Source organism: Moschus berezovskii, chromosome 22 (assembly GCF_049115385.1).
Source record: "Moschus berezovskii isolate FMDL1 chromosome 22, NW_MosBer_1.0, whole genome shotgun sequence".
Lineage (NCBI taxonomy): Eukaryota > Metazoa > Chordata > Mammalia > Artiodactyla > Moschidae > Moschus > Moschus berezovskii.
The window spans coordinates 56,157,810-56,185,531 of record NC_142481.1 but is presented as its reverse complement, the minus strand read 5'-3'; the positions used below and the strand labels follow the sequence as shown (position 1 = coordinate 56,185,531).

The following is a 27,722-nucleotide window of genomic DNA, read 5'->3' as shown; positions in this document are numbered from 1 at the left end:
TTCGCGGCGGAAGTGACGTACATTCGGCCCGCGCAACAAAGCTCAGCGCGGGAAGCGGCTCCGAGTGACCGCGGTTGGTGCGTGCTCCCGACAGGCCGTGCGCGGCCGCGAACCTTCCACTGGCGCGTGAGGAGCTCACAGCCCGTGAAAGCCAGAGGTCACATGGCGAGGTATCGTGTACCTTTAGGCGCCCGTCAGGCCTTGGAGTTAGAAAGTGAGGGCTCAGCTTCCCCTCAGAGAGCCAGGGCCTCGTCCTCAGCACCGTTGCCCGTGGCGCGGTTGGTTCTGTAATGATGGAGGGACAGTAGCATACTTGGCCTCTACCCACGAGGTACCAGATGAACGAAATTGTCCCCAGACTTTGCCAAATGTCCCCAAATTGCCCTTCCCCACGTAAGGACTGTGCTGGGGCGGTACAGGCCAGAAACTTCACAGTTTAAGCGTTTAAGCTGCTTATTTGACTGGGCGGAACTAGTTTGAAGCCAAGTCTTGTAGCAGCACTGCTTGTGAAGTGGGCGTTGGCGTGTTTTCTACAGATGTCAAAAATAGCCCCACGTCGTTAAATCACCTGAACTCGTTGAAGACAGTGAAAGGTCCCCCCTCTCCTCCCCTCACACTTTTGGTGTGCTGGTCCTTTCGAGCATCCCAAGGTGCAGCCAGGAATGGGAAGCTGCCCGAAATCAGGCATTCATGGTGGAATGCAACTCAGTTCTGGTCCCAAAGCCTTTCTGCTTTTAGAAGTGTAAATATTACTGCTTGAGAAATATAAACCTTTTATAGCACTGTGATTAAAGATTCTGTCTGCAGTGCAGGAGATCCTGTTCGATCCCTGGATCAGGAAGATCCCCTTGAGAAGGAAATGGCAACCCACTCCAGTATTCTTACCTAGAAAAATTCCATGGACAGAGGAGCCTGGCAGGCTACAGCCCATGGGGTCTCAAGAGTCCAAGGTGATTGACATACACTATATTAATTACAAAGCCTATCAGTTCTATGGAAAGACAATTTTTATGACATAAATACGACATTCTAAGACCTTAGAACAACATAGTTTTCTAGAATACGACTACTTATTAAGGTATTCTTTACCTAAAAATGCACTTTTGGATCTTTTGTATTTCATAATCTGTAATTAATAGTATTTCTGCATACTTGTAAGAATTGTGTGAAACTGCATGCCTCATTCCACATTTTTTGTGTTAAAACATAAAATTTTCAATTATATTTTCTTTTTTTACGTGACTGACCCACATGGAACATCACTTCTCTAAACCTGGGCCCCTGCAGTGAAACCCCAGAATCATAACCACTGGGACATCGGGAAGTTCCCAATCATAAATGTTAAAGGCTGTAACATCCGGATGATCAAAATACATGAAAAAAATGGAAAATTTTGTGCTCGCTTTGGCAGCACATATACTAAAATTGGAATAATACAGACATTAGTATGGTCCCTGCGCAAGGATGACACGCAGATTTGTGAAGCATTCTATATATATTTTTTTAAATTGTAAAGAAAAAAAAACTATATAAAGCAAAAGAAAAAATGGAAAATTTTTTGACTTTTCCCCTTAAATTCATAACTGTGTTTTTATTTATCCACATAATTTCATCCTAACATAACACAATTTGAAAATGAAATTTAAAAAATTTTCATAAGGTTATAAAGCTGAAACAACTAAATTTGTTTCCAGATATATAATTACCCTATTTCTACTCACTCAGCAAATAATAGGAATGTATTTCTTGTGTTTACAAATAGTAAACTAAAGAATGTTACTGAAAGTGTACAGAATGAGATATGGGGCTGTTCCTCCTCTCTCATCAATTCATGTATCTATGGGCAAATACTACACATTACCAGAATGAGTGAGTGTGTCTCAATTTTATTTATTTTTTTCATAGATGTAAGCTGAGTGAAATAACTTGTTCATAGGAAGACACACATGAAAGGGATTTTGTCATTGCAGTGTCTCTTAACTTCAGTGGACAGTTTGGTTAGGAAGGACTTCCTTCAGTTCTGTTGAAAACGGAAAATTTGAAACCACCTGACTAGCAGGATTTGTTACCCCAGTCATTAAAGCTACATTCTCAGTTTCTGGGAAGTATACCAAAAGTCTTAACTAAGATTTATTAAATGACTTGTTTATCAAATGTCTTGACTGAAAGCATTTTGCCCTAAGTACATGTGGAAATTGGAAGATATCGCAACTGATGTGCTTCACACTAATTGTGCCTGCATACCCCTGGTGGCTCAGATGGTAAAGGGTCTGCCTACAATGCGGGAGACCCGGGTTCGATCCCTGGGTCAGGAAGATCCCCTGGAGAAGGAAATGGCAACCTACTCCAGTACTCTTGCCTGGAAAATCCCATGGATGGAGAAGCGTGTTAGGCTACAGCCCATGGGATCGGAAAGAGTCGGACACGACTGAGCAACTTCAACCCTTTTAAAAAGGCTTGTAGTCACCACTGAGGCTTAGCAGCTAGAAGTTTGATAGCATGACTGAGCAGAAACATAAATGGACAAGTGTGTTTAGCTAGTCATGTTTATAAAATGCCGAAGTAGAGATGAAATCAAGATACAAAAGTTCTTGTAGAATAAGATCTGAGTTGGCAAAGGGGTGTTTTAAAAACACCAAAATGGTGGCAGGAGGTATACAGAAATTTTCTGCTCAGGTTTGAACCTAAATCTACCCTAAAAAAAAGGTCCACTTAAAAGGGGTGGAGGAAGTAGTCAGTAGTAAAACCATGTTGCTGCTAAGAAAAAAGTTCATCATAAATACAAACCTATGATTAGGTCTGAAATAATACAGTGATTGTTGAGTAATAAGGCAGTTATATACTTAGCATATTTTTAAAAACCGAAAGTGGGTGCTACCTTGACATTTTAGCAGCCCAAAAGCTGCAGAAGTTCAGAAAAATTCAGAAGAATGCTGAGGTGATCTGAAGTACCAGTCTCATTTTCGTACTGGCATGCCTATAGAGAGCCCTCTAGTGGTTTCTTTATTAAAACTTAAGCTTGTCAACTTTGGGGAAATGAAAAAAAAAGAAATTTAACCTTTAGGGTTATCTGTTCCACTTCTTGAGTTTTAATTAGAGAGCATTATTCAAAATATATATTAAGGTTCTCTATTAAGACCAAAATGATTCAAAGGAATGAGGTTTGATAAACTGAATTCTTTGTTGATTTAGTCCATTTGAAGGGCCATTCAACACCTATTATTTTCAGCAGCACTATAAAACAGAAGAGGATTGAATTGGCTCTATAGTCTAAACTGTGAAAGAGCAAGTTGTGATAGTTGTTCTTTGATCTGATCCCCTTCCCCCATCAGACTCCCAATTCAGTTCAGTCATTCAGCTGTGTCCAACTCTTTTGACCCCATGCACTGCAGCACACCAGGCTTCCCTGTCCATCACCAACTCTTGGAGCTTGCTCAAACTCATGTCCTTCGAGTCAGTGATGCCATCCAACCACCTCATCCTCTGTCGCCCCCTTCTCCTCCTACCTTCAGTCTTTCCCAGCATCAGGGTCTTTTCCAGTGAGTCAGTTCTTCGCATCATGTGGCCAAAGTGTTGGAGCTTTAGCATTAGTCCTTCCAATGAATATTCAGGACTGATTTCCTTTAGGAGTGACTGGTTGGATCTCCGTGCAGTCCACGGGACTCTGTCTTCTCCAACACCACAGTTCTTAGGCACTCAGCTTTCTTTATGGTCCAAGTCTCACATCCATACATGACTACTGGAAAAACCATAGCTTTGACTAGATTCCTATGTAAATATATATATTTGACTATGTCACACATCTTGTGCTGTCTTAGTTCCCCAACCAGGGATTGAACCTGGGCCCCAGCAATGAAAGTGCCTAACTCTCATTGCATAATGAAAGAGTCCTAAGCACTGGATGTCCAGGGAATTCCCTTGTATTTATATAGTAACATACATTTGCTAAGGAACTGATAGTGAATCAGAAAATGTGAAAACCCTAACCTTAACTTCCCTGCTTTTGTCCTTTCCATCACCTCATCTGTGAAATGGTGGTAGTTATGGATATGCCCTACCGAGCTCTGGCTATCATAAAGACCACAGAAGGTAACAAAACAAAATTTAATTATTTAGACTAAGATGAGCAATTATTCCTCATCCCTTTCTACTTCCAAAGCAAACAGTCAGAATATTAACACACAGCTCAGCAGTGATAGGGCTACTGGCTCAGTCCTACAAAGAATGCATCCATTTTGCAGAGGAACAGGAAAGGCTTGTATGTTACTTATCTGTCTACACACTATAGGCTCTCGTGTTTGCTCTTTACTTACCAGAAGGTAGTAATGCGTAAATACTTCCCTTCTCCACCAGTACTGGGAAAATGATAGAAGAGTTTGTTCTTGCTGTATGCTATGTTGGCCACAAGTTTCACTGTGTCCCCTTCTATTCCCATTACTTATGTGGCTTAGCTTTCTTAAGTTTGTCATGTGCTAGGCTGGTCATAATTTCACCTTTTCTTGTTTTAACTACACTCTTCTAATTTAGCATGACAGAAAAACAAGGTCAGTGATTTATTTTTCAATACATTAAAGATGATCAAAAAATAGTACTTGATGTTAACAGGCAATTAGATCTTTGCTTAAGAAAAGCCAGATTTGTGACTAAAAGGAAACATTTTCTTGAACTTTCTCATTGTCAGGACTTAAATTTCCTTAAAAAAAAAAAAAAAAGACTTCCCATAAGTTAAAATTAGCATCTTTATAAATACTAGGAAACACACTATGAAATATTAACAGCAGAACAAAATACATGATTAAAAAGTTGAATATTTTATTATTGTTTATTCTCCTGCAGAGCTGTTGCTTCACTGTATAAAAATAGCACCAGCAAACACAGTATATTGCAAAATTAAGATAGTAATATTCTTCATTGGACACTATATAACTAACAAACTTTTCTCCACTAGCAGTTATTTCTAGTGGGAAGATCATTTTGACCCAAAGCCAAAGATAGCTGTAAGCAAGTTACAATGTCATATAAGGTATAAGATAACCATGTTATCCTTGAATTACATAATTTTTGTAATTAGTTTTACCAGCGATAATTTCAGGAATTGTGAATATCATAACTGGAGCCTAGCCTAAAAATCACAGGATGCTGTGGGAAAGATGCACAGAGTTTATCTGAAGTCATTAGAAAGTTATGGGGTATTTTCTTCAGGAAACATTGTTGTAGTTTCTTTTAAATATCTATCCACCACTAATTTAAGACAACTATGCTAGATTAAGTTGTTTCAAAGTAGTTTATTTAGGGGTTCCATTTTCACTCCTCAATAGATTTTATGTATTTCTCATATGCTTCTTCACTCATTAGTTCATCTAGTTCTGAAGGGTTACTGAATGTCATCTTGATCAGCCAACCTGCAACCAAAAAAAGTATCATATATTCCAAATCACCTTTTAAAAGAGCAAGTCAAATTCATTCAAAAATTGAGTGCCTCAAAATTAATCTAGTATTCTTTACATAAATTTTAACCTTAAGAATTTATATTCCTTACATATAATAACTGAAAAGAACCAGAAAAAATTGTACCATCATGGATTAAGAAAGGTTGTAGTTAATAAGCATGAACAATTTTACACAGGGATCCAAATATACAGGTATATAAAATAAGGAACACCAACACTGTAACTACTGAAATTAATGGCATTAGAAAGCATTAGAAGAGAGAAGTAGGTGACAGGAAATAGAAAACTACAACTTAATGCTAATTTTGCATTTTATTGGCTGTTTGACCTTACCAAATAAATCCTTTGAGAATTTCATCTAAGAAAGGGAAAAAACTGCTACGTTTACCTTACTACATTATTATGAAGATGAAAATATGATAAAACTGAATGCAATAAATATTGTTACCACCTTTATCACAAAATGTGATTAGATGCTTTATGACTGAAGAGGTGAGTACTTTGAAGTGTTTACAATGAGTCTACAACTACAACACTAAGAACCCTATAAAATTAGGCAATGCTTTTGACAGAGATCTAAAACATAACCTGTGTTTTTCCTTTTTAAAGCAGAATATCTATTTATTATAATACTAAGAAGTACAAAAAGAAATCACAATCAGTTAAAGATTGCTTTATAGTCTAGATTAAATGTTAACTGCAGCAAAGAATCCTTAAAAAATTTCCAGCAACAACTTACCATCTTCATAACAAGACTTGTTGACAAGTCCTGGATTTTCTGCTAGAGCTTTATTAATTTCCGTTACTTCTCCTGATAGAGGAGAATAGAGTTCACTAGCAGCTTTCACACTTTCCAAAGCACCAAACTCCTCTAAATTGAGAAAATTAAAGAAAATATTAAATGTCAAAAGTTAGTGATCCCAAAATACAAAATAGAGAAAAGTATTTAACTTATATGCAGAGTACATCATGAGGAACGCTGGGCTGGAAGAGGCACAAGCTGGAATCAAGATTGCTGGGAGAAATATCAATAACCTCAGATATGCAGATGACACTACCCTTATGGCAGAAAGTGAAGAGGAACTCAAAAACCTCTTGATGAAAGTGAAAGAGGAGAGTGAAAAGGTTGGCTTGAAGCTCAACATTCAGAAAACAAAGACCATGGCATCTGGTCCCATCACTTCATGGGAAATAGATGGAAAAACAGTGGAAACAGTGTCAGACTTTATTTTTGGGGGCTCCAAAATCACTGCAGATGCTGATTGCAGCCATGAAATTAAAAGACGCTTGCTCCTTGGAAGGAAAGTTATGACCAACCTTGATAGTATATTAAAAAGAAGAGACATTACTTTGCCAACCAAGGTCCGTCTAGTCAAGGCAATGGTTTTTCCCGTGGTCATGTATGGATGTGAGAGTTGGACTGTGAAGAAGGCTGATCACCGAAGAATCAATGCTTTTGAACTGTGGTGTTGGAGAAGACTCTTGAGAGTCCCTTATACTGCAAGGAGATCCAACCAGTCCATTCTAAAGGAGATCAACCCTGGATGTTCATTGGAGGGACTGATGCTAAAGCTGAAACTGCAATACTTTGGCCACCTCATGCGACGAGTTGACTCACTGGAAAAGACTGTGATGCTGGGAAAGGTTGGGGGCGGGAGGAGAAGGGGACAACGGAGAATGAGATGGCTGGATGGCATCACCGACTCTGTGGACATGAATTTGAGTGTACTCCAGGGGTTGGTGATGGACAGGGAGGCCTGGCGTGCTGTGATTCATGGGGTCGCGGAGAGTCGGACACGACTGAGCGACTGAACTGAACTGAACTGAACTGAATCATCTCTACAGTCATGATAAAAAGATCTAAATATCTTTAAATAAAACCATAGGTTTTGTCATGCGAGATCTTCACTTATACAATTTGTAGCCTGACAACACTGCCCCATGTAAACAGCACAGTGTTACTAGAACACAAGTAGAAAACCATAGTCTTTGCTCAAGGGGTCAGAGGATTGAGTATGGGCCTGCCAAAGTGGAAAAGTAGTCAATATAAAGATCTCAAAATTTCCACAGACCCACATATTGGAATTAGCAGAGAATCTCAAAATATCTGTTATAAAATCACAGTGAGTGAATGTTTGGGGGAATACCTGCAAAAAACTGATTTTAAAAATGGACATTCTAGAACTGGAAAGCCTATCTAAAATAAAATATTCACCAGATGGCACTAATAATCGACTGGATACAGAAGAAAGGATCAATGAACATGAAGAAAAACCATCTAAAATTGATCTGAACTGAATGTGAATATAACATACCAGTTTGTGGGGGTAGAGCTAAAGTAGTGCTTAGAAGGAAATAATATCTTTTGTTCAGTCACCCTGTCATATCCAACTCTTTGCAACCCCATGGACTGCAGTGCACCAGGCCTCATTGTCCCTCACCGTCTCCTGAAGTTTGCCCGAGTTCGTGTGCATTGCATCCATGATGCCATCCAGACATCTCATCCTCTGACACCCTATTCTTCTGCCCTCAATCTTTCCCAGCATCAAGGTCTTTTCTAATGAGTCAGCTTTTCTCATCAGATGATCAAAATACTGAAGCTTCAGCTTCAGCATCAGTTCTTCCAATCAGTATTCAGGGTTGATGATTTCCCTCAAGATTGACTGGTTTGATCTCCTTGCTTTCCAAGGGACTTTGAGGAGTCTTCTCCAGCACCACAGTTTGAAGGCATCAATTCTTTAGCATTCTGCCTTCTTTACAGTCCAGCTCTGACAACCTTACATGACCACTGGGAAGACCATAGCCTTGACTATACAGACCTTTGTTGGCAGAGTAATGACTCTGCTTTTCAACACACTGTCTAGGTTTGTCATAGTTTTCCTGCCAAGAAGCAATCGTCTTCTGATTTCATGGCTGCAGTCACCATCTGCAGTGATTTTTAGAGCCCAAGAAGAAAAAATCTGTCACTACTTCCACCTTTTCCCCTTCCATTTGCCATGAAGTAATGGGGCCAGATACCATGATCTTAGTTTTCAGTGTTGAGTTCCAACACTTTTTCACTTTCCTCCTTCACTGCCACCAAGAAGCTCTTTAGTTCCTCTTTGCTTTCTGCCATTTAGAGTGGTATCATCTGCATATCTGAGGTTGATGTTTCTCCCATCTATCCTTTTTTGACTGCACTGGGTGTTAGTTGCAGCATGCAGGCTCTTGGTTGTAGCATATGGGATCTAGTTTACTTAACCAGGGATCAGACCCAGGCCTCCTGCATTGGGGAGCACAGAGTCTTAGGCACTAGACCACCAGGGAAGTCCCTCTCCCACCTATCTTGATGCCAGCTGGTAACTCATCCAGCCCAGCATTTCTCTTGATGTGCTCAGTGTACAGGTCAGTTAGACAGTGACAGCAGACATCCCTATCCTATTCCTTTCTCAATCTTGAACCAATCAGTTGTTCCATACAGGGTTCTAACTGTTGCTTCTTGACGTGCATACAGGTTTCTGAGGAGACAGGTAAGATGGTATGGTATTCCCATGTCTTTAAGAGCTTTTCACAGTTTGTTATGATCCACACAGTCAAAGGTCTTAATGTAGTCAATGAAACAGAGGTAATGGTAATATCTTTAGGCTTTTTTAAAAATAACATCTTAAAATCAATGACCTGGCTTCTAAAGATACTAGAAAATGAACAAAAGAAGGCAGTTTATAGAGAAGAGGCAACATTCAAAAGAAGCGATGACACTTTTGATTCTTAAAAAAAAAAAATTATTTTTAGGGACTTCCCTGGTGGTCCAGTGGTTAAGAATCCGCCTGCAGGGGTCATGGGGAATCCCTGATCCAGAAAGACTCCCACATGCTGTGGAGCAACTAAGCCTGTGTGCTGCAACTACTGAGCCCCTGAGCCACAACTACTGAAGCCCACACACCTAGAGCCCATGCTTTGCAACAAGAGAAGCCACTGAATGAGAAGCCTGTGTACTCCATCTAGAGAACAGCCCCTGCTGCCCACAACTAGACAAAAGCCCTTGCAGCAACAAATACCCAGCACAACCAAAAAAAAAGAATCAAACTAGATTTTAGCTGCCACTCATCACAAGGGAGATGACATTTTACAGTACAGATAAAAAGTCAATTTAAGAAAAACTGTGGAAACCAACAAACCCACAAATTTCCAGAAGCAAGAAAACATTAAGTTGGAGGAAGAAAATAAAGCTATGAAAAAATAAATGAAATGGAAAATAGAAAATTTAACATAGCAGAAATGAATTCTACATAGTAGAAATTCTTTCAAAAAACTGATAAAAGTGATGAAAAGCTAGCAAGACTGATGCACATTCTTTCAGAAAAAGAGGTGGAAAATAAGTTATAAATTTCTAAACTTATTCTATGTGGCAAATAGAACAGATTCCAAAATTTGACACAGCCATTTTAAGAAAAGACCAGTATCTCTCATGAACATAATGTAAAATATAGCAAATCAAATTCAACAGTACATTTTAAAGAAACAATTCTTATACAATGACTACCAGGAATCCAAGGTTGGTTAAACAGTCCAAATGTATGTTTAACATTCAAAAATGAATCATCATTCACCACATTAACAAGAAAAACCCTTCAATCATGTCAACAGATGGAGAAAATGCAACAAAAAAGTCAACATCCACAAATGATAATCTCAGCAAACTAGATATAAAAGGGAACTGCTTAATCTGATAGTGGGCATCTGTGAAAAATCCCACAGCTAAATATACCTAATAACGAAATGTTCAATCTGTCAACCTTGGTATGGACCTGAGTTGCCCATACTGTACCCTTTCTCAGTTCACAGTGCCCTTGGTGTGGTAATCGCTAGACCAAAAGAAATACCTAACATTTCAATTTATTAAGAGGTCAGGTCCAAACTATTTAGAAAGTTTTTATATCCTAACAATTGAGTAGCAGTTTAAAAAAAAAAAAACAGAAATTGAACAAAAATAGAACTTTCATTCTTAATTACAATTTATAGATATACGTGTGTCTGCCTGCTGCATATTGTCTAAGTTCTCCATCAGGGAATCAGGTCACATCAACCAATGCCCAACCTCACATTCCACACCAATGACTAGTACTTGCTTCAAAGATACATTACCCAAAGTAACAGAGAAAGATCCAACATTGAAATTGTTAACTTCACTGATTCTTAGTTTGTGCTGTGTCCAGTAGATGTTAAAAATTAAAAATACCCCATAGCACCTCATGTTACTGGGGTATATAATCTGGGAACTATGAAAACAGACAAAGATATCTTAGAGAAGACACATGTTTTATATGACAAAATATTCATAAAATACATATCTGAAAAAGATTTTGTATCTAGAATTTATAAAAGATGCCTAAAATCAGTGGTCAAAAAGATAAATTAGAGACTTCACAAAGATGTGAGTGACAAAAAGCACATGGAAAGGTGAATAATCTGATACTGCAAGGAGATCCAACCAGTCCATTCTAAAGGAGATCAGTCCTGGATGTTCATTGGAGGGACTGATGCTAAAGCTGAAACTGCAATACTCTGGCCACCTCATGTGAGGAGTTGACTCACTGGAAAAGACTCTGATGCTGGGAAAGGTTGGGGGCGGGAGGAGAAGGGGACAACGGAGAATGAGATGGCTGGATGGCATCACCGACTCTGGACATGAGTTTGAGTGTACTCCGGGAGTTGGTGATGGACAGGGAGGCCTGGCGTGCTGTGATTCATGGGGTCGCGGAGAGTCAGACAGGACTGAGCGACTAATCTGATCTGATCTGATCTGAGGGACATGCATGTTAAAACCAATGAGATATGCTGTCCATGGAACTCTGATACTGCTGGTGAGAATACAAATGGTATAACCACTTCAGCAAACAATGGGATATCTCTGGCATAAAAAGCACATTGTTGTTTGTTTGTTTAGTTGCTAAGTCGTGTCCGACTCTCCGTGACCCCATGGACTGTAGCCCACCAGGCTCCTGTGTCCATGGGATTTCCCAGGCAAGAATACTGAGCACTTAATATGAACGTATCTCAAACTCACGACAGCAGACAAAAGAAGCCAGGCATAATATTGTCTGATTCCTGTTAAATGAAGTTAAAGAATAGGCAGAAGTAATCTATGGTGACAAATCAGAGAAGAGATTATCTTTTGTCAAAACTCTTTGGATTATACAGTTAAGGCCTAGATCTAGTTAAGATCTAGACCTAAGCATTTTCACCATATGTAAATTTCATATCAATTTAAAAAACACCTCTGGCAGAAAGTTTAAAGCATTCATTTTAAGGGGGTTACTCAACGTATTTTTATTAATGGAAATTTTTAAATTAAGCATAAAAAAGAAAACAACTAATGTACAGATAAAAAGAAATTTTAAACAAGATAAGTGATAGGAAAAGTTTAAGCAGAAAAAGATATGGCCAATATTGTCAAAGATATTTAGAAAACAGATACTTAAGTTCTCTAGCACTGTCTTACACATGTCAAGGAGCCCATGAATAATAATACATGTGGTTCCACTGCTTGACATTTATCAAGTACTAATCTCCGTGGTAAAGAATCCACCTGCCAATGCAGGAGACATGAGTTCCATGCCTGGGTCAGGAAGAGGAGAAAATAGCAACCCACTCCAAGACTCTTGCCTGGAAAAACCCATGGACAGAGAAGCCTGGCAGGCCACAGTCCAAAGGGTTGCAAAAGAGTTGGACACAACTTAATGACTAAACAACAACAAATCTTATGCTGGATATTATGCTAATTTCATTTAATCTTTACAACTACTATACGAGGCAGTCATTATTATCCTAATTCACAGATGAGATCTACATTAAGTAATTTCCCCCAAATCACACAGCTGATATGTTGAGGGGCCTGAATTTAAAACCAGATTCTGACTCATGAGCTCATGTTCTGATATTCTTTACTGCCTCCAAAGAAAAACAGATTTTATTTTTTAAACTTAAGAGACCTCAGCTATATCACTAATGCATCAATGTGTGGCAGGGATGGTGCTAAGAGCCATTTCCCTCTACTTCCTACCTTCCATTATAAAATATGAAAATGTTCACTATTCTCCTTATCATTCCTTACAGCTAGGGATGGCAATAGGATGCAGACAAGTTATTATTCAAGATAAAGAAAACTCATGGCATGAATCATGACATACCAAGATGAGAAAAACACTCACCTTGTTTGTTCAACTTTGTCCCAACTTCAGGCAGACTACAGTAAACAACATCTCCCAAAGCTTCCTTTAAAAAACAAAAACAAAATAGTCTCTGAGAAATCAAATTAAACCCAGTAATTAGAACAAGCCAAGACTTAATCCCTTTAATTCAAATAGTATATACTTTACACTTGAGGAGTAAAATTCTGTTGTTTCTTATAACCCCTTGAAAATGCAAAATTATTCTTACCTCAGGACTTGCAAGGAAACATGCCAATCAGCTGGCCCACACGTGGCAGTGACCCTTGTCACCAACCATATGCCCCCGAAAAGATGACTAGCTCCTTTAAGAACAAACACACTTTGTGCTTTTCCATTTCTGCAGTTTTACTGAGGACATTTCTCCTATTGCATTTGCTGACTAATCAATAGTGATCTCTCCATCAAGTGAGTGGGTTACAACCCCTTGTACTACTCAGGTCATCCATCACATATTGTTTTGCATGTCATTTTCCATGTTAAGTGATTTCCCCTCATAAACGAGGAGAGGAGGACAATATTTATACAATATTTCAAAGCATTCTGTACTGGGCCTCAAGTACAGATATGCCCACAAAGATACAGCTGTCATTGATTCTCAGTACATGAAATCCCAGCATTTCTGAGGAATACCATATCCTCCCATCAGTTAATATCCCCTGCCCCCTCCTCTCCCCACCCCACCCAAAGGTCCAGTTGAAAAGTCACTGACCCATACTATTTGGCTTCTAGTTTTCTTTTACACAGTATCAAACTAGAGGCTCAGTGGTAGAGATAAACTCTTTAAATAAAAGTTTATCTTTGTGTAATCAGTGCTATTCTAGGTGTTCCCTCTTCAAGTCCCCAGGTCATGTGTATATCACTATTATCCACAAAGCACTAACACTCCAGCCCTTTTGCTTGCTCTGCTGCTTTCCTTAACTGCCCCAATATGAAACAAACATTTCTCTTGAATTTATTTTTTAACTGTTAACCTTTTAATCTCTTAAAACACTATACACTTTCCTGTGTTTTCCTTTTTCCACCTATGACAGATGTTCTTCTAAGGGCCCTTAAAGGGCCCAAGATACTAAGAGGCAGAATAAACAATTTTTAAAAGATAAAGACAATCCAATTTAGGCAAGAGCAGACTGTTTTAAATATTTCAAGACAATCTAGTACCTGTGCAAAATTGCTGATTCCCACTGTTCCAACACCGTTTTCTGTTTTTACCCATTCGTGTTTTTCTGTGAATTTCCGCACTAAAATAAAGACCAATATTTCAGAAAAGCAGTGGCATCACTTCTTTAAAAGCATTTTTTTTTTTTCATATCAATGCTATCAAAAGGCAAGGCCTTCCCAGTATTTGTTTGACTTATTGACATTGTCATTCAACAGTATGCTGCCTAGGACAAAACAGATCATGTGAAAAGAGACATCTCAACAGTGGTATTATTTAGGCAAAGATGGCTTGATGTGAATACCTTTGGATCTTTTGGCAATTTGATTATTTGTACTGAACATTACTCAGTCTAAACCATACACACAAATACTGAAGCACATTTCAAATGTATACCTATCCATTACTGGTCTGTCTTCAGAAAGAAGTCTGTCCCTCTGAAGAAAGAGTGATGAAGTTTTGGGCGCATAAAGACTGCTCATAAATGATTTAACCTAAAAAATAATGTGCCTCTTTAGGTAGAGCTGTGTCAGGAATAAAACTGACCTTGAACAATTATAACTTGACTAAGTTCTTGATTCTACTTTAACTGAATTCAAGTTAGCCCTTGAATAAAGTGACTACCATCATTATGAGAAGCAAATTATACCATCAGAACTCACTTGTTACCTCAGAGCTAAGATATTAACCGGTAGAAAGGCAAGCTGTGCTCAACATTCACTGGACAGGTTAGCCCTTGGCTTTACAACCTGCTTCTTTTTAAATACAAGAATGGCCAAACTACTCATGGATTCCTGGAACAAAGAACTACCAAAATTTGAGTGATGTGAAAAAAATTACTTAGGAATTAATAGTACTTGCTTAGAAGAATAAAAATTTTTATAAAGCATATCTTCTTAAATATATATCACATTTTGAAGTGAAGCAGCTTTCCAAAAGTACAGAAATTAATATGAAAATGGCTCATTAATTTCAATACTGTTTAAAAAGAAGTATTGCTATTTCACTCTTACCCCAACCCAAAAGATAACTGTACTTAAAACATTAAACTGTCTTGATTACACAGCTCTGATACATAGCCGAATGTAAATTAAAAGTATTAATTTCCACCCCATCATTAAATAACTTGAATATCATACTCCTCAGTGGAAGAGGTTGCAAAATCTCACAAAGTCAGTTGCTTCGCTCCACTTCAAATTACTGAATGCTTCAGGTCAATCTGATGTTTCCCTAAGGTTAAGGTTTGTTTGTACTTAGTGTTCTGACTGCAACCCACTCTCCCCACTGCCTTTTCTTGACTTTCAGATCTCAGCTTAGAAACTTCCTGCCAGCAGCCTTATCTAGCCCTCCAAGCCTGGGTTCCTGGGCTGTCCAGTCTGCTCCCCCAGCTCTCTGCACCTCTCCCCTCAGCACACCTGCGGCACTTAACATGCTACAGACACAGCCCTTCCGTCCCCTTCCCCCAGGGAGTAGACCAAGCACAAAGCAAGCAAGAGCAGGGTATATTGCATCTGTAGCCCAGTCTAAACCCTGTCCTTGGCATATAGTAAGCACTCAAAAGTTGGAGGGAAGCAATCTTTTAAAGTATCTGGCTACAGCACTCAGTTCTAACATTCTGTGACAACTCTAGAACTGGCAGTTTAAACTTACACACCTTTTTATAGAAAGGACTGGACAACCATAAATATGACTTCTCTGAGACTGTCCTGCCCTTGGTCTTGCCATCTTGCCTAATTGTAAAGATAAATCTTGAGGAACAAGAGTACTCAACATTCAGTTTTAGCAACTGAGCAACCACAGTTTAGAGGAAAAGGCAGCAACATTGCTAAGCTAAATGCACCCAGGTCCTGTTGGCCTCAAAGGCCATTAAGTCTTTATACCAGGCCACACAATTTAGGCTAAAAGGAATGATTGGTACAATTCTCCTTTAACCCCTGGCCCAATTGGGGGCAGGGGGGGGAATGAACAGGAGATTAGGTAAACAGTTATTTTCTTCTGAGTCTTGAAAACAGTGGGTTTCAGCCCCCAGAAAATAAAGTGTTTTGAGTAATTTATGAGGACTTTGCATTTTCCCTCTTTCAAAGTCACTGAATCAAATATACTAACATTTGATCAATTTTCTGCTATTTGATTCTGTACACTAACATTTAATAAGTAACATTATCCAGTAGTTACTATGTATCAAGCTATATGTACAGTAGTTACATTGTTTAATTTCATCCAACAAGTCTGTAAAGTAGGGATTATCATTTCCATTTTTCCACGGAGGGAAACAGAAGTGACCACCCAAGATTCCACAGAGAGAAAGCCAAAATTTGGAACTCAAGTCTCTAGTATTGAAAACTCAGGTGTTCAACCAGATCATGGCTATTGATATCTTGGGCAATATTTAACTAGTTAACAGGACAATGCAAAAAAGTAATACTGAACTAACCAAAAAAGTATAGGCTTGAAAGTCAGTTATCTGAGAAATGCTTTTCCCTTATATTCAAATTAGTAATGTATTGATATATGTAAATTAGTAATGTACTGATATGTACCACCAACAGATCTGAGCGATTACAGTTGGCGGGGTGGGGAGGAGATAAGTAAGCTTGTAAGTTATGTTTGACTTTGAACTAAATGTATCAACTTTTCTAGTCCCAAACAGGTTTCTAAAACAACGAACTTAATGAGACAACAGCCACCAGACCTGTGCTCCGTTTAAGAAGCCGGAATTCGCGAAGAGGTGCACTTAGTACCTCACGTTCTGGTGCATGGAGTACAACAGGTTTTCCTCTGCGTTAACTTGTGCTCAAGGAGCACAGACGGCCGAGATACTTAGGGGCAAATCTCCCAGTTACTTAAAGCCCGTGTATGTAAGGCCTTGTTTCAGCCCAACACACATTCACAACTATACATACGACGATACAGACTTTAGCAGAACGTCCTCTAGAACCTGGGAGACTTTATCGCACTGCTTTAGGAAATAGTTGTCTGCAAAATTATGCTAGCTTTAGCTGGTAAAACTAGACCCAGTGCACCCAGTGCTTTAAGTTTCAATAAATGCTCTTGCTTTACTTTTACTTCAGAATTTACAGTGACGATATGCATAGCAAAGTAAAGCCTATTACTTGTCCTCACTCTTAGGGTGCACGATGCTCACAAATGCAAGGAACCTAAGGTCACGAAGGAGCTCAGCGACCTTGCCCGGGTCTGCAGCAGCGAGCGGCCGACGCTCCTGCCAGAACCAACTCGGACACGGCGGCCGCGCGTGTCTTCAGTCGCCCCGCCCCCTCGCCCCGGCTCCCAACCCGCAGGACAAAGGCTGCGGGGCCGTCCAAGCAGCTCAGGGAGGGTAGCAACGGCGCCGCAACATGGGGTCCCAGCATGGAGGTCGCCTCGCTGGACCCGGGCGGCCCGCGGCCGAGGACCCGAGGTAACGATCCAGGCCCAGCCCCTTTCCCCCGAGGCAGCCCGGCTCGGCCCACGTGCCCTCCCGCACTTACCCGACAGCAGAGCAGGGCCGGTGCGCAGCGCCCGGACGGCACCCGCCCGCAGTCCCCAGGGCCGCGGCGAGCAGCGCGCGCTGGGTGCCGAGATGGCGCGCAGGCTGCCGACCGCGGCCCGCACGCTCCGCACCGCGCGCAGCGCCATGTTGGCACGGGTGCAGAGGGTCTCCGCGCGGCACCTAGAGCACCCCGGCTGACGGGGGCGGGGCGGGACGGGGCGGCCCCGGGCCGGAGCGAGCCGGAGCGAGCTGGCTGGACCGAGGCGCGGGGGCGGGGCCCCGGGAGAGGCGGGGCCTGACAGGGCCGCACGCGGGAGGGGCGTGGACGCTCGGAAAGCCCTGAGACCCGGAAGGGGCGGTGGCGAAGGGCGGGGACTGGCTCGTGGACTAGGCGGGCCAGGCCGAGCTGGGCGGGGCGTCGGGGGCGGGACTCCCCGGGAGGGGTGGGACCACGCCTTCGGGTGGTGCTTCTGGGCGAGTGAAAGCTGTGGGTCCGCGTTTGTGACCTCCAAGACCCGCCCGCGCTGAGACGGACTCGAGGCTAGAGTGGTGCTCTTGGGTCCTCGGGAAGGCAGGGCCCTCCCAGTCCTGTTAAAACATTAGGTCCCCACCTTCTAAAGAGGATCAAGGTCACCCAGAGCAGTATTCATAGCAGATCCAAAGAATCATTCCAGCCAAAGTTTGGTTGTTGGGCACTGGCCAGAGGCGCACTAACACAAATGCAGTTTCTCTTTGACTTTTTGAAATATTTAAAACTTTATTACTTTGCATATTCCCAAAACCCCACGGTCTCCAAAGAGGGGAGAAACCGAATCATGAAGCTCATAGAGGGGCAAGCACTTGTTGAAGGGTCAGGAGTGGCTTCTGGTGGAGTCTATACTGCAGGAGCTACTGCAGCAGCAGTTAAAAGGCAGAGAGTTGAGACCCAGCATGATCAGCTTCTTAAGCAGTCCTGTGACTGAAACTTTAGGAGAAAAGCAGAAGACATGTCTCACCCAATCCAAGGAGACAGAAAATTAGGTTTGGGGAAAGACCTCACCTTTAACACAGATTTTGTGGAGTAGGCAAGAATCATCAAAGAAACCGTGGAGTGAGAAACACCTCAATCTCCACACTGTGGAGGTACAGGGTGTACCTTGAAGTATATGTGGGTGTGAGTATATGTGCGAATGTGTGTGTGTGTGTGTTTGGGAGACCCAAATGTTGCGCTGAGATTCTGCCTCTCAAAACTGGGATGTCAACACATCTGTGCAGTGATTTGCAGGGGCTGCTGTGATCCTCTGAGTAGTCTTTTCCTCTGAGTACGACTGAGCCCTTGTTATGTGCCTGGGACGCACTATCTTTGTAATCTTCACCAAAGCCCTACTGATAGGTATTGTACTCATTTCACAGATGAAGAGCTTGGAGGCTTGGAAAGGTTAACTAACTTTCCCAGGAGTGGAATGGGGGAGACATTCTGTGGCTTAAGCATACTGGGTGTCAGGAGCAAAACTTGCTCATCAGTCCAATTTCCAGTCAACTGCTCTTAAGCTCAGTTCTACTTGCCACTTTTTGGGATGCTAACTGATTCACAGTGGAGATTCTAAACTCCAGATCTGGATTAATTTCCATAATGTCAGTGTTCTGTTTTTATTCTTTTGTTGCAAATCACTTCAGCATAATGCAAGCCATGCCCTAAAATATTCCCAGCTTCAATAACTCATTTGATACAAAGAACAGGGTGACTTATCAATCTGTGGGTTATGTCATGGGTCCTTATGCCAAAGCAGTAGGAAGCGTGTCTTTTGTTTTTTTAAATATAACAAGCATTAAGGATTAAAATAATTTTTTCCATCTGTTTATCTTTGTAGCATCCATGGCTTGAGATGTGAAAGGTCATCTCATTACACAGCTGGTACAGGCACCTGAAAATTCAGGTGGTCATTTCAGATGTCTCAAAGGGGTCTGCTCATCTCTTTGTGCAGATATATTTATTTCTCTCACAGAAATACAATGGAAGAAGTTTACAATTTGATATTTACAGTCAATAGAGAAGCAGAGAATAGTTGGAAAAAGAAATGAAGAATTTATATCTAATCCAGATCTTAGAACTTTTCCTGTTTGAAACAGACAGTATGTGTTTGGGTTGATTTCTGTGCCATATTTTCAGAAGACTTTGCTATGAGTTTGTACACTTTGCTATGAGTTATTTGATGAGTATCTGCAAATATAGATCATGACAAAATACATAATGGATGATGGATTTTGGGGTGGATAGAAGATAAATCCCCCAAGGTTTTATGTGCATTATCATGTTATGTGTCTCTTTGTTTGTAAAGGATCCTGGCTTTTCATTGTCAGTAGTAGGGTGGGACGGAGAAGGCACTGGCAAGCCACTCCAGTACTCTTGCCTAGAAAATCCCATGGACGGAGAAGCCTGGTAGGCTGCAGTCCATGGGGTCGCTACGAGTCAGACATGACTGAGTGACTTCACTTTCACTTTTCACTTTCACACATTGGAGAAGGAAATGGCAACCCACTCCAGTGTTCTTGCCTGGAGAATCCCAGGGACGGGGGAGCCTGGTGGGCTGCCGTCTATGGTGTCACACAGAGTCGGACACGACTTAAGTGACTTAGCAGCAGCAGCAGCAGCAGTATGGTGGGATCCTGGTTCAACCATCATAAAAGGAAACTTAAGCTCTCATCCAGATAGAAGGCTGGCAATAGTGGAACATTCTGAAAGAGATGGGAATACCAGACCACCTGACCTGCCTCTTGAGAAACCTGTATGCAGGTCAGGAAGCAACAGTTAGAACTGGACATGAAACAACATACTGGTTCCAAATAGGAAAAGGAGTACGTCAAGGCTGTATATTGTCACCCTGCTTATTTAACTTATATGCAGAGTACATCATGAGGAACGCTGGGCTGGAAGAAGCACAAGCTGGAATCAAGATTGCCGGGAGAAATATCAATAACCTCAGATATGCAGATGACATCACCCTTATGGAAGAGAGTGAAGAGGAACTCAAAGGCCTCTTGATGAAAGTGAAAGAGGAAAGTGAAAAGGTTGGCTTGAAGCTCAACGTTCAGAAAACGAAGATCATGGCATCTGGTCCCATCACTTCATGGGAAATAGATGGGGAAACAGTGGAAACAGTGTCAGACTTTATTTTGGGGGGCTCCAAAATCACTGCAGATGCTGATTGCAGCCATGAAATTAAAAGACGCTTACTGCTTTTAGGCAAATAGAGGGAGGTCAGAGAGCTTTTCTTGTATCTGCTTCTTCTCAATTACTTCTCAATTACTAGCTCAGTATAATCCTTATGTCAATGTAGTATGTCCTGGGATGACATATTCTGCTACCCTTCACTTTCACACTACTTCTAAAATGTACCTCAGGTATACTGGTTGCCTCTTTAGTTTCTCCTTAGCTTGCAAATCAACATTTGGAAGAAATCCAGTGGGTTTACTGCAGACTATTGAAGGACTGATGCTGAGGCTGAAACTCCAATACTTTGGCCAACTCATGCAAAGAGTTGACTCACTGGAGAAGAGTCTGATGCTGGGAGGGATTCGGGGCAGGAGGAGACGGGGACGACAGAGAATGAGATGGCTGGATGACAGAGAATGAGATGGCTGGATGGCATCACCGACTCTGTGGACATGAGTTTGAGTGAACTCCGGGAGTTGGTGATGGACAGGGAGGCCTGGCGTGCTGTGATTCATGGGGTCGCAAAGAGTCGGACACGACTGAGAGACTGAATTGAACTGAACTGAACTGAATAGTTTAGCTTCACTGTTACACTAGCTGTTTAAAGACCTCATCAAGTATGCATGTTCCTTTCATCTTTCTGCTCTGCCATCTTCAGATTGTACCCCATGGTCTCAAGGCAGCTGGCAGAGTTCCAGCAGTCTTACACCAGACAGTGCCCAACAGCCCTCAAACTCATTTCTTTTTATTGCCAAACTGACCTTTCCCAGAAGTGTCCCAGAGACCTCTTTTCAAAATTTTCATTGGCCAGACTGGATCATGTGGCCACCCTAAATGGCTCATTGTCAAGGGCTATTATCGAGACAGATTGAGATTTACTTTGAGGTGGCTGTAACCTCACCTTGCTGTGAGTCACATTGGGTAGGGGTAGTGGCTACTTGAATAAATAAGGATTCTGACAGCAAGGAGGAAAGCATGGAATGGATCTGGGGCAGGTAACCTAGAGTATCTGCTCCAACGGGTGTGTGAGGAGAGACAAGACAGGGTGAATTGGAGAGGATTCATCAGGTGCTTCCACTGCGCAGCAGAGGGGTAATGTACACTTATCCTCACAGTTACCTAGAAGACTTTTATTATCTAGATCTGTGGTTCTCAGAATTTAAAGCATGTTTATCATCTGACTTCACATTGGAATCACCTAGGGGGCATAAAAAATATTGATGCCTGTGACCCAGAGATGCTGATAGATAAATTGGGGTGAAGTCTGGGGTTTCTATCACATAGGCAAGATTGAGAAGCACTAGTATAGATCAGCAGTTCTCAAAATATTGCCTAAAGAGCACTAGCCCTGATTGAAGTGCTGTAATACCAGAAGCCTTGGTTATAGGGGTTTGGGAATCATTACACATGTTATTGCTCACACTTATCCCAGGACATTCACCGTGCACATTTAGCATATTAAAAGCTCTAACAATTCCCGTGCTAAAGAATTTACATGTCCAGTGTTTCCCACATTTGATCTAGAAACATTTAAGGGAGGACGACACCTGTTATGAGTTGAATTGTGTCCCCTAAAGAGATCGGTTGAAGTCCCAACCCCCATGCTGGGGAGAAGGCCATGTGACAACTGAGGCAGAGGTTACAGTGACGCACCTGCAAGCCAAAGAGTGCCAAGGGTTGCTGGCACACGCTGGAAGCTCCAAGTGTCCCTTCATAGAGCCTACCGCAGGAGTGTGGCCCTGTCAGCACCTTGACTGTGGACGTCTATCCTCCAGAACTCTGGAGCAATATGTTTTTATTGTTTTAAGCTACCCAGTTTGTGGTACTTTGTTCTGGCAACCCCAGCAAACTAATACGACGTCCATTAACATCTGTTGGACCACAGTTTGGGAAACCCTGAACTAGAATCATTCAAAGGCAACTCCTGACCAAGATGAAATAATTAGTCTGTAGAGGGGATCTTTTCCCCATGAACTCCAGACAATATTTGTTTTATTTCTAGGAAGAAATACATTTGAACAGTATCATAGTGGTGGCAACTATATGTATGTGTTTCTCTTATCTTTTTTTGCTTGCCAGGCTTGGTGACACTAATATGGACGCAGAAAAGTGCTAATGTGCTGGCCTTCCCCTATTCTACAGATCATGCCTGGACCAACAGTTTACATTTGGGGCATAGTTGAAGCAGGTTGAGGGGGCCAGGCCTCAGACAACAACTCAGGTTGCTCACTGCTGCTTCCAGGCTCCTGTCTTTTACATTTAATGCCCAGAAAACTGAGTATCTTCATCAGTAGCAAATCGACGATCTCTCCTTCCTCCGACAGCTGCAGAGGGAGAAAGAACCATGTGACTTAGGTAGAGCTATTCTCTTCAGGGGCTTTTCTTTCTCATGGGGAAACCATGCTTTTATCATCTACTTTGGTCCCTGCCAAAGTTATATCACTGTTTACAGCTGCTTTTGTTTTGGAATTAACCTCCTTCTGGGAATCTTAAGGGTATTCACTCCTGCCTTTATCCCCAGGGATTTCCTTCTTCCCCTCCATTGAAAATGACAAGATGCCCTCTACCACCCCCAACAAAGGCTATGAGGAATTTGTGTACAAAGACCCTCATGTGTTGCTGCTGGGAATGTGAAATGGAGAAGAGTTTGGTGGTTTTTCAAATTTAAATCAAAGTGACCATATGACATCTTGAAATAAATTTCTAGCCCCAAGATGGAGCCACTCCTGCCCAGGGTGCCATGTCAGCAAATTGAAACTTGGATACCTTTTGTGTCTCTGTAAAGGCTCCCCCAGCAATGCAGTATATCCAGTCAGCCAGTCCCCAGATGCCAGACCACTCCAGGCTCTATACTTAATTCCTCTTCCTTCTCATCCCAAACAGGGCTGACTCTGTGGCCCTGGCCAATCAGATATTTTCTGTTTTCTACTTCCTTATCCTTTATTCCTTATCCTATAAAAGTTTCCTGCCTTACACCCCATTTTGCAGATCTCTGAATGGAGACAGTCCACTTCATGAAATATTAACTTTTGCTTGTCATCACCTAAATCCAAGGGGTTCTCAGTCTTGACTATACATGCAGACCACATGAGAAATTTTAGGAATACCAGTGGCTGGATCCTTGCCCCAGGGATTCTGTTTTTATTTGCCTCAGGTGCAGTAGCAGGCATTTCCAGAAGCCCCCAGAAGATTCTAGTGTACAGGCAAGCTGGGAATCACCGATGTAATGAACAGAGTCCCAAGCTGGGAATTGGAGATATGATTCTAGTCTGCCTTTCATTTGCTATGATCTTGGGGAATTAATTTCCTCCTTCTGGGCCTCAGTTTCCCTTCCCGTGAAATGAGGGCCTTGAGCTACAGTGATCCTTTAGTTCCCCTAATGTCTGATGCTGCTCAGCCAGCTTCTTAGTTCAAGGTCAGTGACTCTTGAAGACCAAGCCAAAGGGACCCACCTGATAATATTTTTGCTCCTCATTGAACGCCACCAGGATGACAGAGATAAACAGATTCAGCACCACAAATGTCATGAAAACGATGCAGGACCCAATTAGGAAGGAGCCGAGCACTGGGCTGTAGTCCAGGACCTGTCAGGAAGAGAACCAGAGTCATCCCTCAGGGTCCTGTGTGCTAGTGGTCACTTCCCTCAGTAGGCACCCTCAGAGGTCCTTAGAGCTAGGCAGATCCTGGAGCCAGGAAGTTTCCCTTCTGCCTGGGGGCTTAGAGTGTGGGCAGTGCTCTCGAAAGCTGCCCAGAGATGGAAAGGTCAGCCCCTCTCTTCCCCACTGCTGCTGTTTCCAATATGGGCGTCATTCTGGCCAGGCCCAGGAGCATTCCCTTCCAGACACCCACCAGCACAGCCTTCCCCTGATTAGCCAATGTCTGATGTTCCGTAGACAGGGGTGAGCTATGGGAACCTTTTTATTTGTGCAGAGTCGCCCTGCACTCGCCAGGCCATGGACCCAAGGGGTGACATCCACTGGGGAGGCATTTGAGGGGGTGCTTTCTCTAATTTCCATAAAGGCTTGGTGTTGACGGTAGTGTCCATACCCCCCTCACTGCCTCTCCCCCCCCGATTACCTCCTCGTAGTTGAAGATTCCCAGCTGAAGGCTGATCATTGTTTCTGCTGCATCAGAGAGGGTTTTATAGGAACGGAGTTTCCAACCAAAGATTAAGTTTGACTGTTAAGGAAAGAGTCCTTATGAACAAGGAAAGAAACCATGCCACCCCAAAAGGGTGTTGTTTGACAGTAGAGTCAGCAGTCTGGATCAGACACATCCTTGGCCTGGCAAAACTGTCCATGTCCACAGGGCCTTCAAATGGGTGTGTGTACACACTTAGTTCTGGAGGGGATGCACATGACCTGGGTTCACACACCGACCACTCAGAGGCCACTGCTGTGGTCTCCCAGATGGTCACTCTGAGGCTAGGTAATGGCGCTGTGCTCTCTGAAGCCCCAGCCTCTCTGCTCTGGAGGATTTGGGTTGGATGAACAACAGGCTTCTGCCTGGGCAGGACCAGCCTCCCCACCATATTTTCCTCTCACCACAGTTACCCCCTCCTCAAAGATTTCCCACAGCTCTTGCATCAGAGGGAAGCCCAGCAGTTCCTCGGCCCTGAGTTGGTGACTCCTGGTCCCACAGGACACTGCAGTGTCCTTGCAGCCCACACACTGCAGATGGAGGACTGAAAAAATCCACATAAATTAAAGGATGCAATGGGGTGCTTTTAACAAAGCCAGATTCCAGCTTCTTAGCCAATACCCTCCTTCACTTATAAAGCACACTTCATCCCATTTCTGAGGGTGAGAGAGGAAGGTGGGGTGGGGTCAGTGGAGTGAGAGCCAGGGCTGGGGTGAAAAGGGCAGCGAAAAGGTTAGAGGTGAAGTGAAGACTAGGATAAGATGGATTGCTGTATGGTAGGGACATCAGGGGGATGACAGAAGGGGAGAGACTGGATGGGGCAGGGTGAGAATTGGGAAGGGGGCTGGCGTGGGTTGAGACTGGGTGCAGGGTCACAGAGAGGTGGGAGGCTGGGTTACAGTGGGAATCATAGACTTGGTGAGGACGGGGCTGAAGTTTATTTAGATGGAAATCAGCATGTGGCAGAGGGTCTTTGTTTCTCATTTTACTCGATAGTAAAAATAATAATTGATAGTTCAAAAAAAATTTTTTTTTCAGTCACATAAGAGCATGATTGCAAAAAGCTCTCAGTGCTAAGGAGCCAAATGAAGTGGTTTTGGCCCTTCTCAGTTCATGCCTCATGTGTAGGGCATCAGGCTCAACATGGCCTGCAGTCGTGTCCATCCTCTCTCCCCCATCTCTGCCCCACCTCAGGGTCAGGGACTGCCCACTTCACCTCTGCATCCCCTGGCCTGAGGGAGGGCTCTGCGCACGTCGGAGTAACTGGGATGTCAGGAGAACTGGCCCTTAAGGCAGAGTAAGTACAAAAAGGAATCCTTCGTGGCGGATAGTTGGTCCCTTCAGTCTTAGAGACTACACTTCCTCACTCTTACCCAACCGAAGTGTCCAGCCTCTGCCATTTGGGGTGACCAGTTCATGAGCTCCCAGCTGAAAGGCTCCAGACTCAGAAAGAAGATCCACCATCTCCCTCAGTTTTCCAGAGTTTTCCTAAATCCCCAACTCTCCACCACTGAGCAGCCTTTACTTCTGAGGGGACCAGCCCAGAAAGTTTTCCCAAAGGAGCTACTCACTGCAATGGAGTAAGCCAGGAGCATGATAAGGATGACAACGATAAAGCCTGAAATGTCCCCCCAGGCACGACGCAGAGCTGACGTGATCATGTTCATTTTGGGGTTCAGCCTGAGCAGATGCCAAAGCTTCACTGTGGACAGGAGTACCAGGAAGGCAAGGATGTAGCCAAGGGCAGCATCGGCTGCTGCAGTCTCGCTGAAGCTGATCCCTCTGTGGGACCAAACGGGGAGACCGGTCTCAGAGACGGTGAGAGCCTCAGCCAGCGCTCATCTGTCAAGATTAGCCTGATCATGGTCTGGGGACAGAGCTGTCCTAACTCCCCCAGCCAGGCAATGATGAGATGGTGGTCACGGTGAGGGTGAGCGTCCTGGTTACAAAAGGGACGGTGCTGGTGGTGGTCACGGGGCTATTACCTGACAATCTTGGTTAGTGGCCACAGAGCTGAGGAAGATTGACAGAGGAGCAATCCTCCCAGGGTTGAGAGGACAGAGGTAAGGGAGTTTCACGAGCCTCCCCTCCTGGTTTGGGGGTCACTGGGTGCCACGGCCTCCTGCACACCTGTCTGAGTGTATATCCACACCATCCTTACATTTAAAGGAACGATGGAAGTACCATCCAGTTGCTGTGCTGAGGAACCTCAATTGCATTGTTCCATTTGACCTTCAAGACCACAGGGTGAGGTATCACATCTCCATTTTACAGATAAGGACAGACAGTTGGCTCAAGGTCACATAGTTAGTGATATAGTGACAAAACTAGTGGTGGAAGAATGAGAGTTGGAATCCAGCTATGTCTCATTCCACAATCCAGGCTCTTCCTGCCATCCCACCCTGCCTTTCATGCCCCTGTTGTGCTGCCTTTGTATGTCAATTCAGTCTTAATGTTGGTCCATTATCGAGTATGACATACCTGTATCTATTGACATGGATGGTGAACAGGTTATAGAAAAAAATTATATGATCTGAAATTTATAAAAGCATTTAATATCTATACATAATGCCTGAGAAAAGCCATCCTTCTGTTTAACCTCCTGCCTTTTGTTTTCTCTCCTTTGAGGGTTTTGTGAATGAAGTTTGTTAATGAAGGACACAGTCTCGGATAGAGTGCAGAGTTCTGATTCTAAGCTCTGCATTGCCTTGCAGTGTGACCTTGGAGAGACAACCTCTCTGAGCCTCAATTGCTTCATCTGCAAAAAAGGGAGAACATCATCTCTTAGAAGTTCTGGGAAGATTAAAGTAGATGAGATAATGCTTTTAAAGTGGTGTTTTTATGAATGTTTAGGAGACGGAGACGACAGAGAATGAGACGGCTGGATGGCATCACCGACTCGATGGACATGAGTTTGAGTGAACTCCAGGAGTTGGTGATGGACAGGGAGGCCTGGCATGCTGTGGTTCATGGGGTCGCAAAGAGTCAGACATGACTGAGCGACTGAACTGAAGGTATCCAACAATGACTCAATAAATGTTAGCCATATCTATACAATCAATGGATGTTTCAGAGTAAGTAC

At 42.7% G+C, this 27,722-nt stretch overlaps 2 protein-coding genes, 1 long non-coding RNA gene and 1 other non-coding gene across 4 annotated transcripts in view; 2 read left to right on the top strand and 2 right to left on the bottom strand.

Annotated features, from left to right (window-relative positions):
* Window positions 1-36: 36 nt before the first annotated feature.
* On the top strand, window positions 37-27,611 carry LOC148774438 (uncharacterized). Its single transcript, XR_016035960.1, has 4 exons — window positions 37-170; window positions 808-950; window positions 16,458-17,235; window positions 27,494-27,611. It is a non-coding gene; the product is annotated as an uncharacterized LOC148774438 (long non-coding RNA).
* LOC129547403 (U6 spliceosomal RNA) lies at window positions 1,396-1,499 on the top strand. The gene has a single exon (XR_008684076.1). It is a non-coding gene; the product is annotated as a U6 spliceosomal RNA (small nuclear RNA).
* Window positions 4,771-17,640, bottom strand: GCSH (glycine cleavage system protein H). The gene is made up of 5 exons (XM_055413072.2): window positions 17,306-17,640; window positions 13,820-13,899; window positions 12,641-12,704; window positions 6,190-6,321; window positions 4,771-5,402 (listed from the first exon to the last, which is right to left on the bottom strand). The coding sequence occupies exons 1-5, from the start codon at window positions 17,451-17,453 to the stop codon at window positions 5,305-5,307; spliced, it is 522 nt and encodes a 173-aa protein (XP_055269047.1). The 5' UTR covers window positions 17,454-17,640; the 3' UTR covers window positions 4,771-5,304.
* The window catches only part of LOC129547364 (polycystin-1-like protein 2), a 98,903-nt gene continuing 93,843 nt past the window's right edge, over window positions 22,663-27,722 (bottom strand). Inside the window, 4 exon segments of the mRNA XM_088830778.1 lie at window positions 22,663-22,824; window positions 23,953-24,084; window positions 24,578-24,679; window positions 26,212-26,422. Of these exon segments, the coding sequence (XP_088686904.1) occupies window positions 22,663-22,824; window positions 23,953-24,084; window positions 24,578-24,679; window positions 26,212-26,422 (607 nt within the window).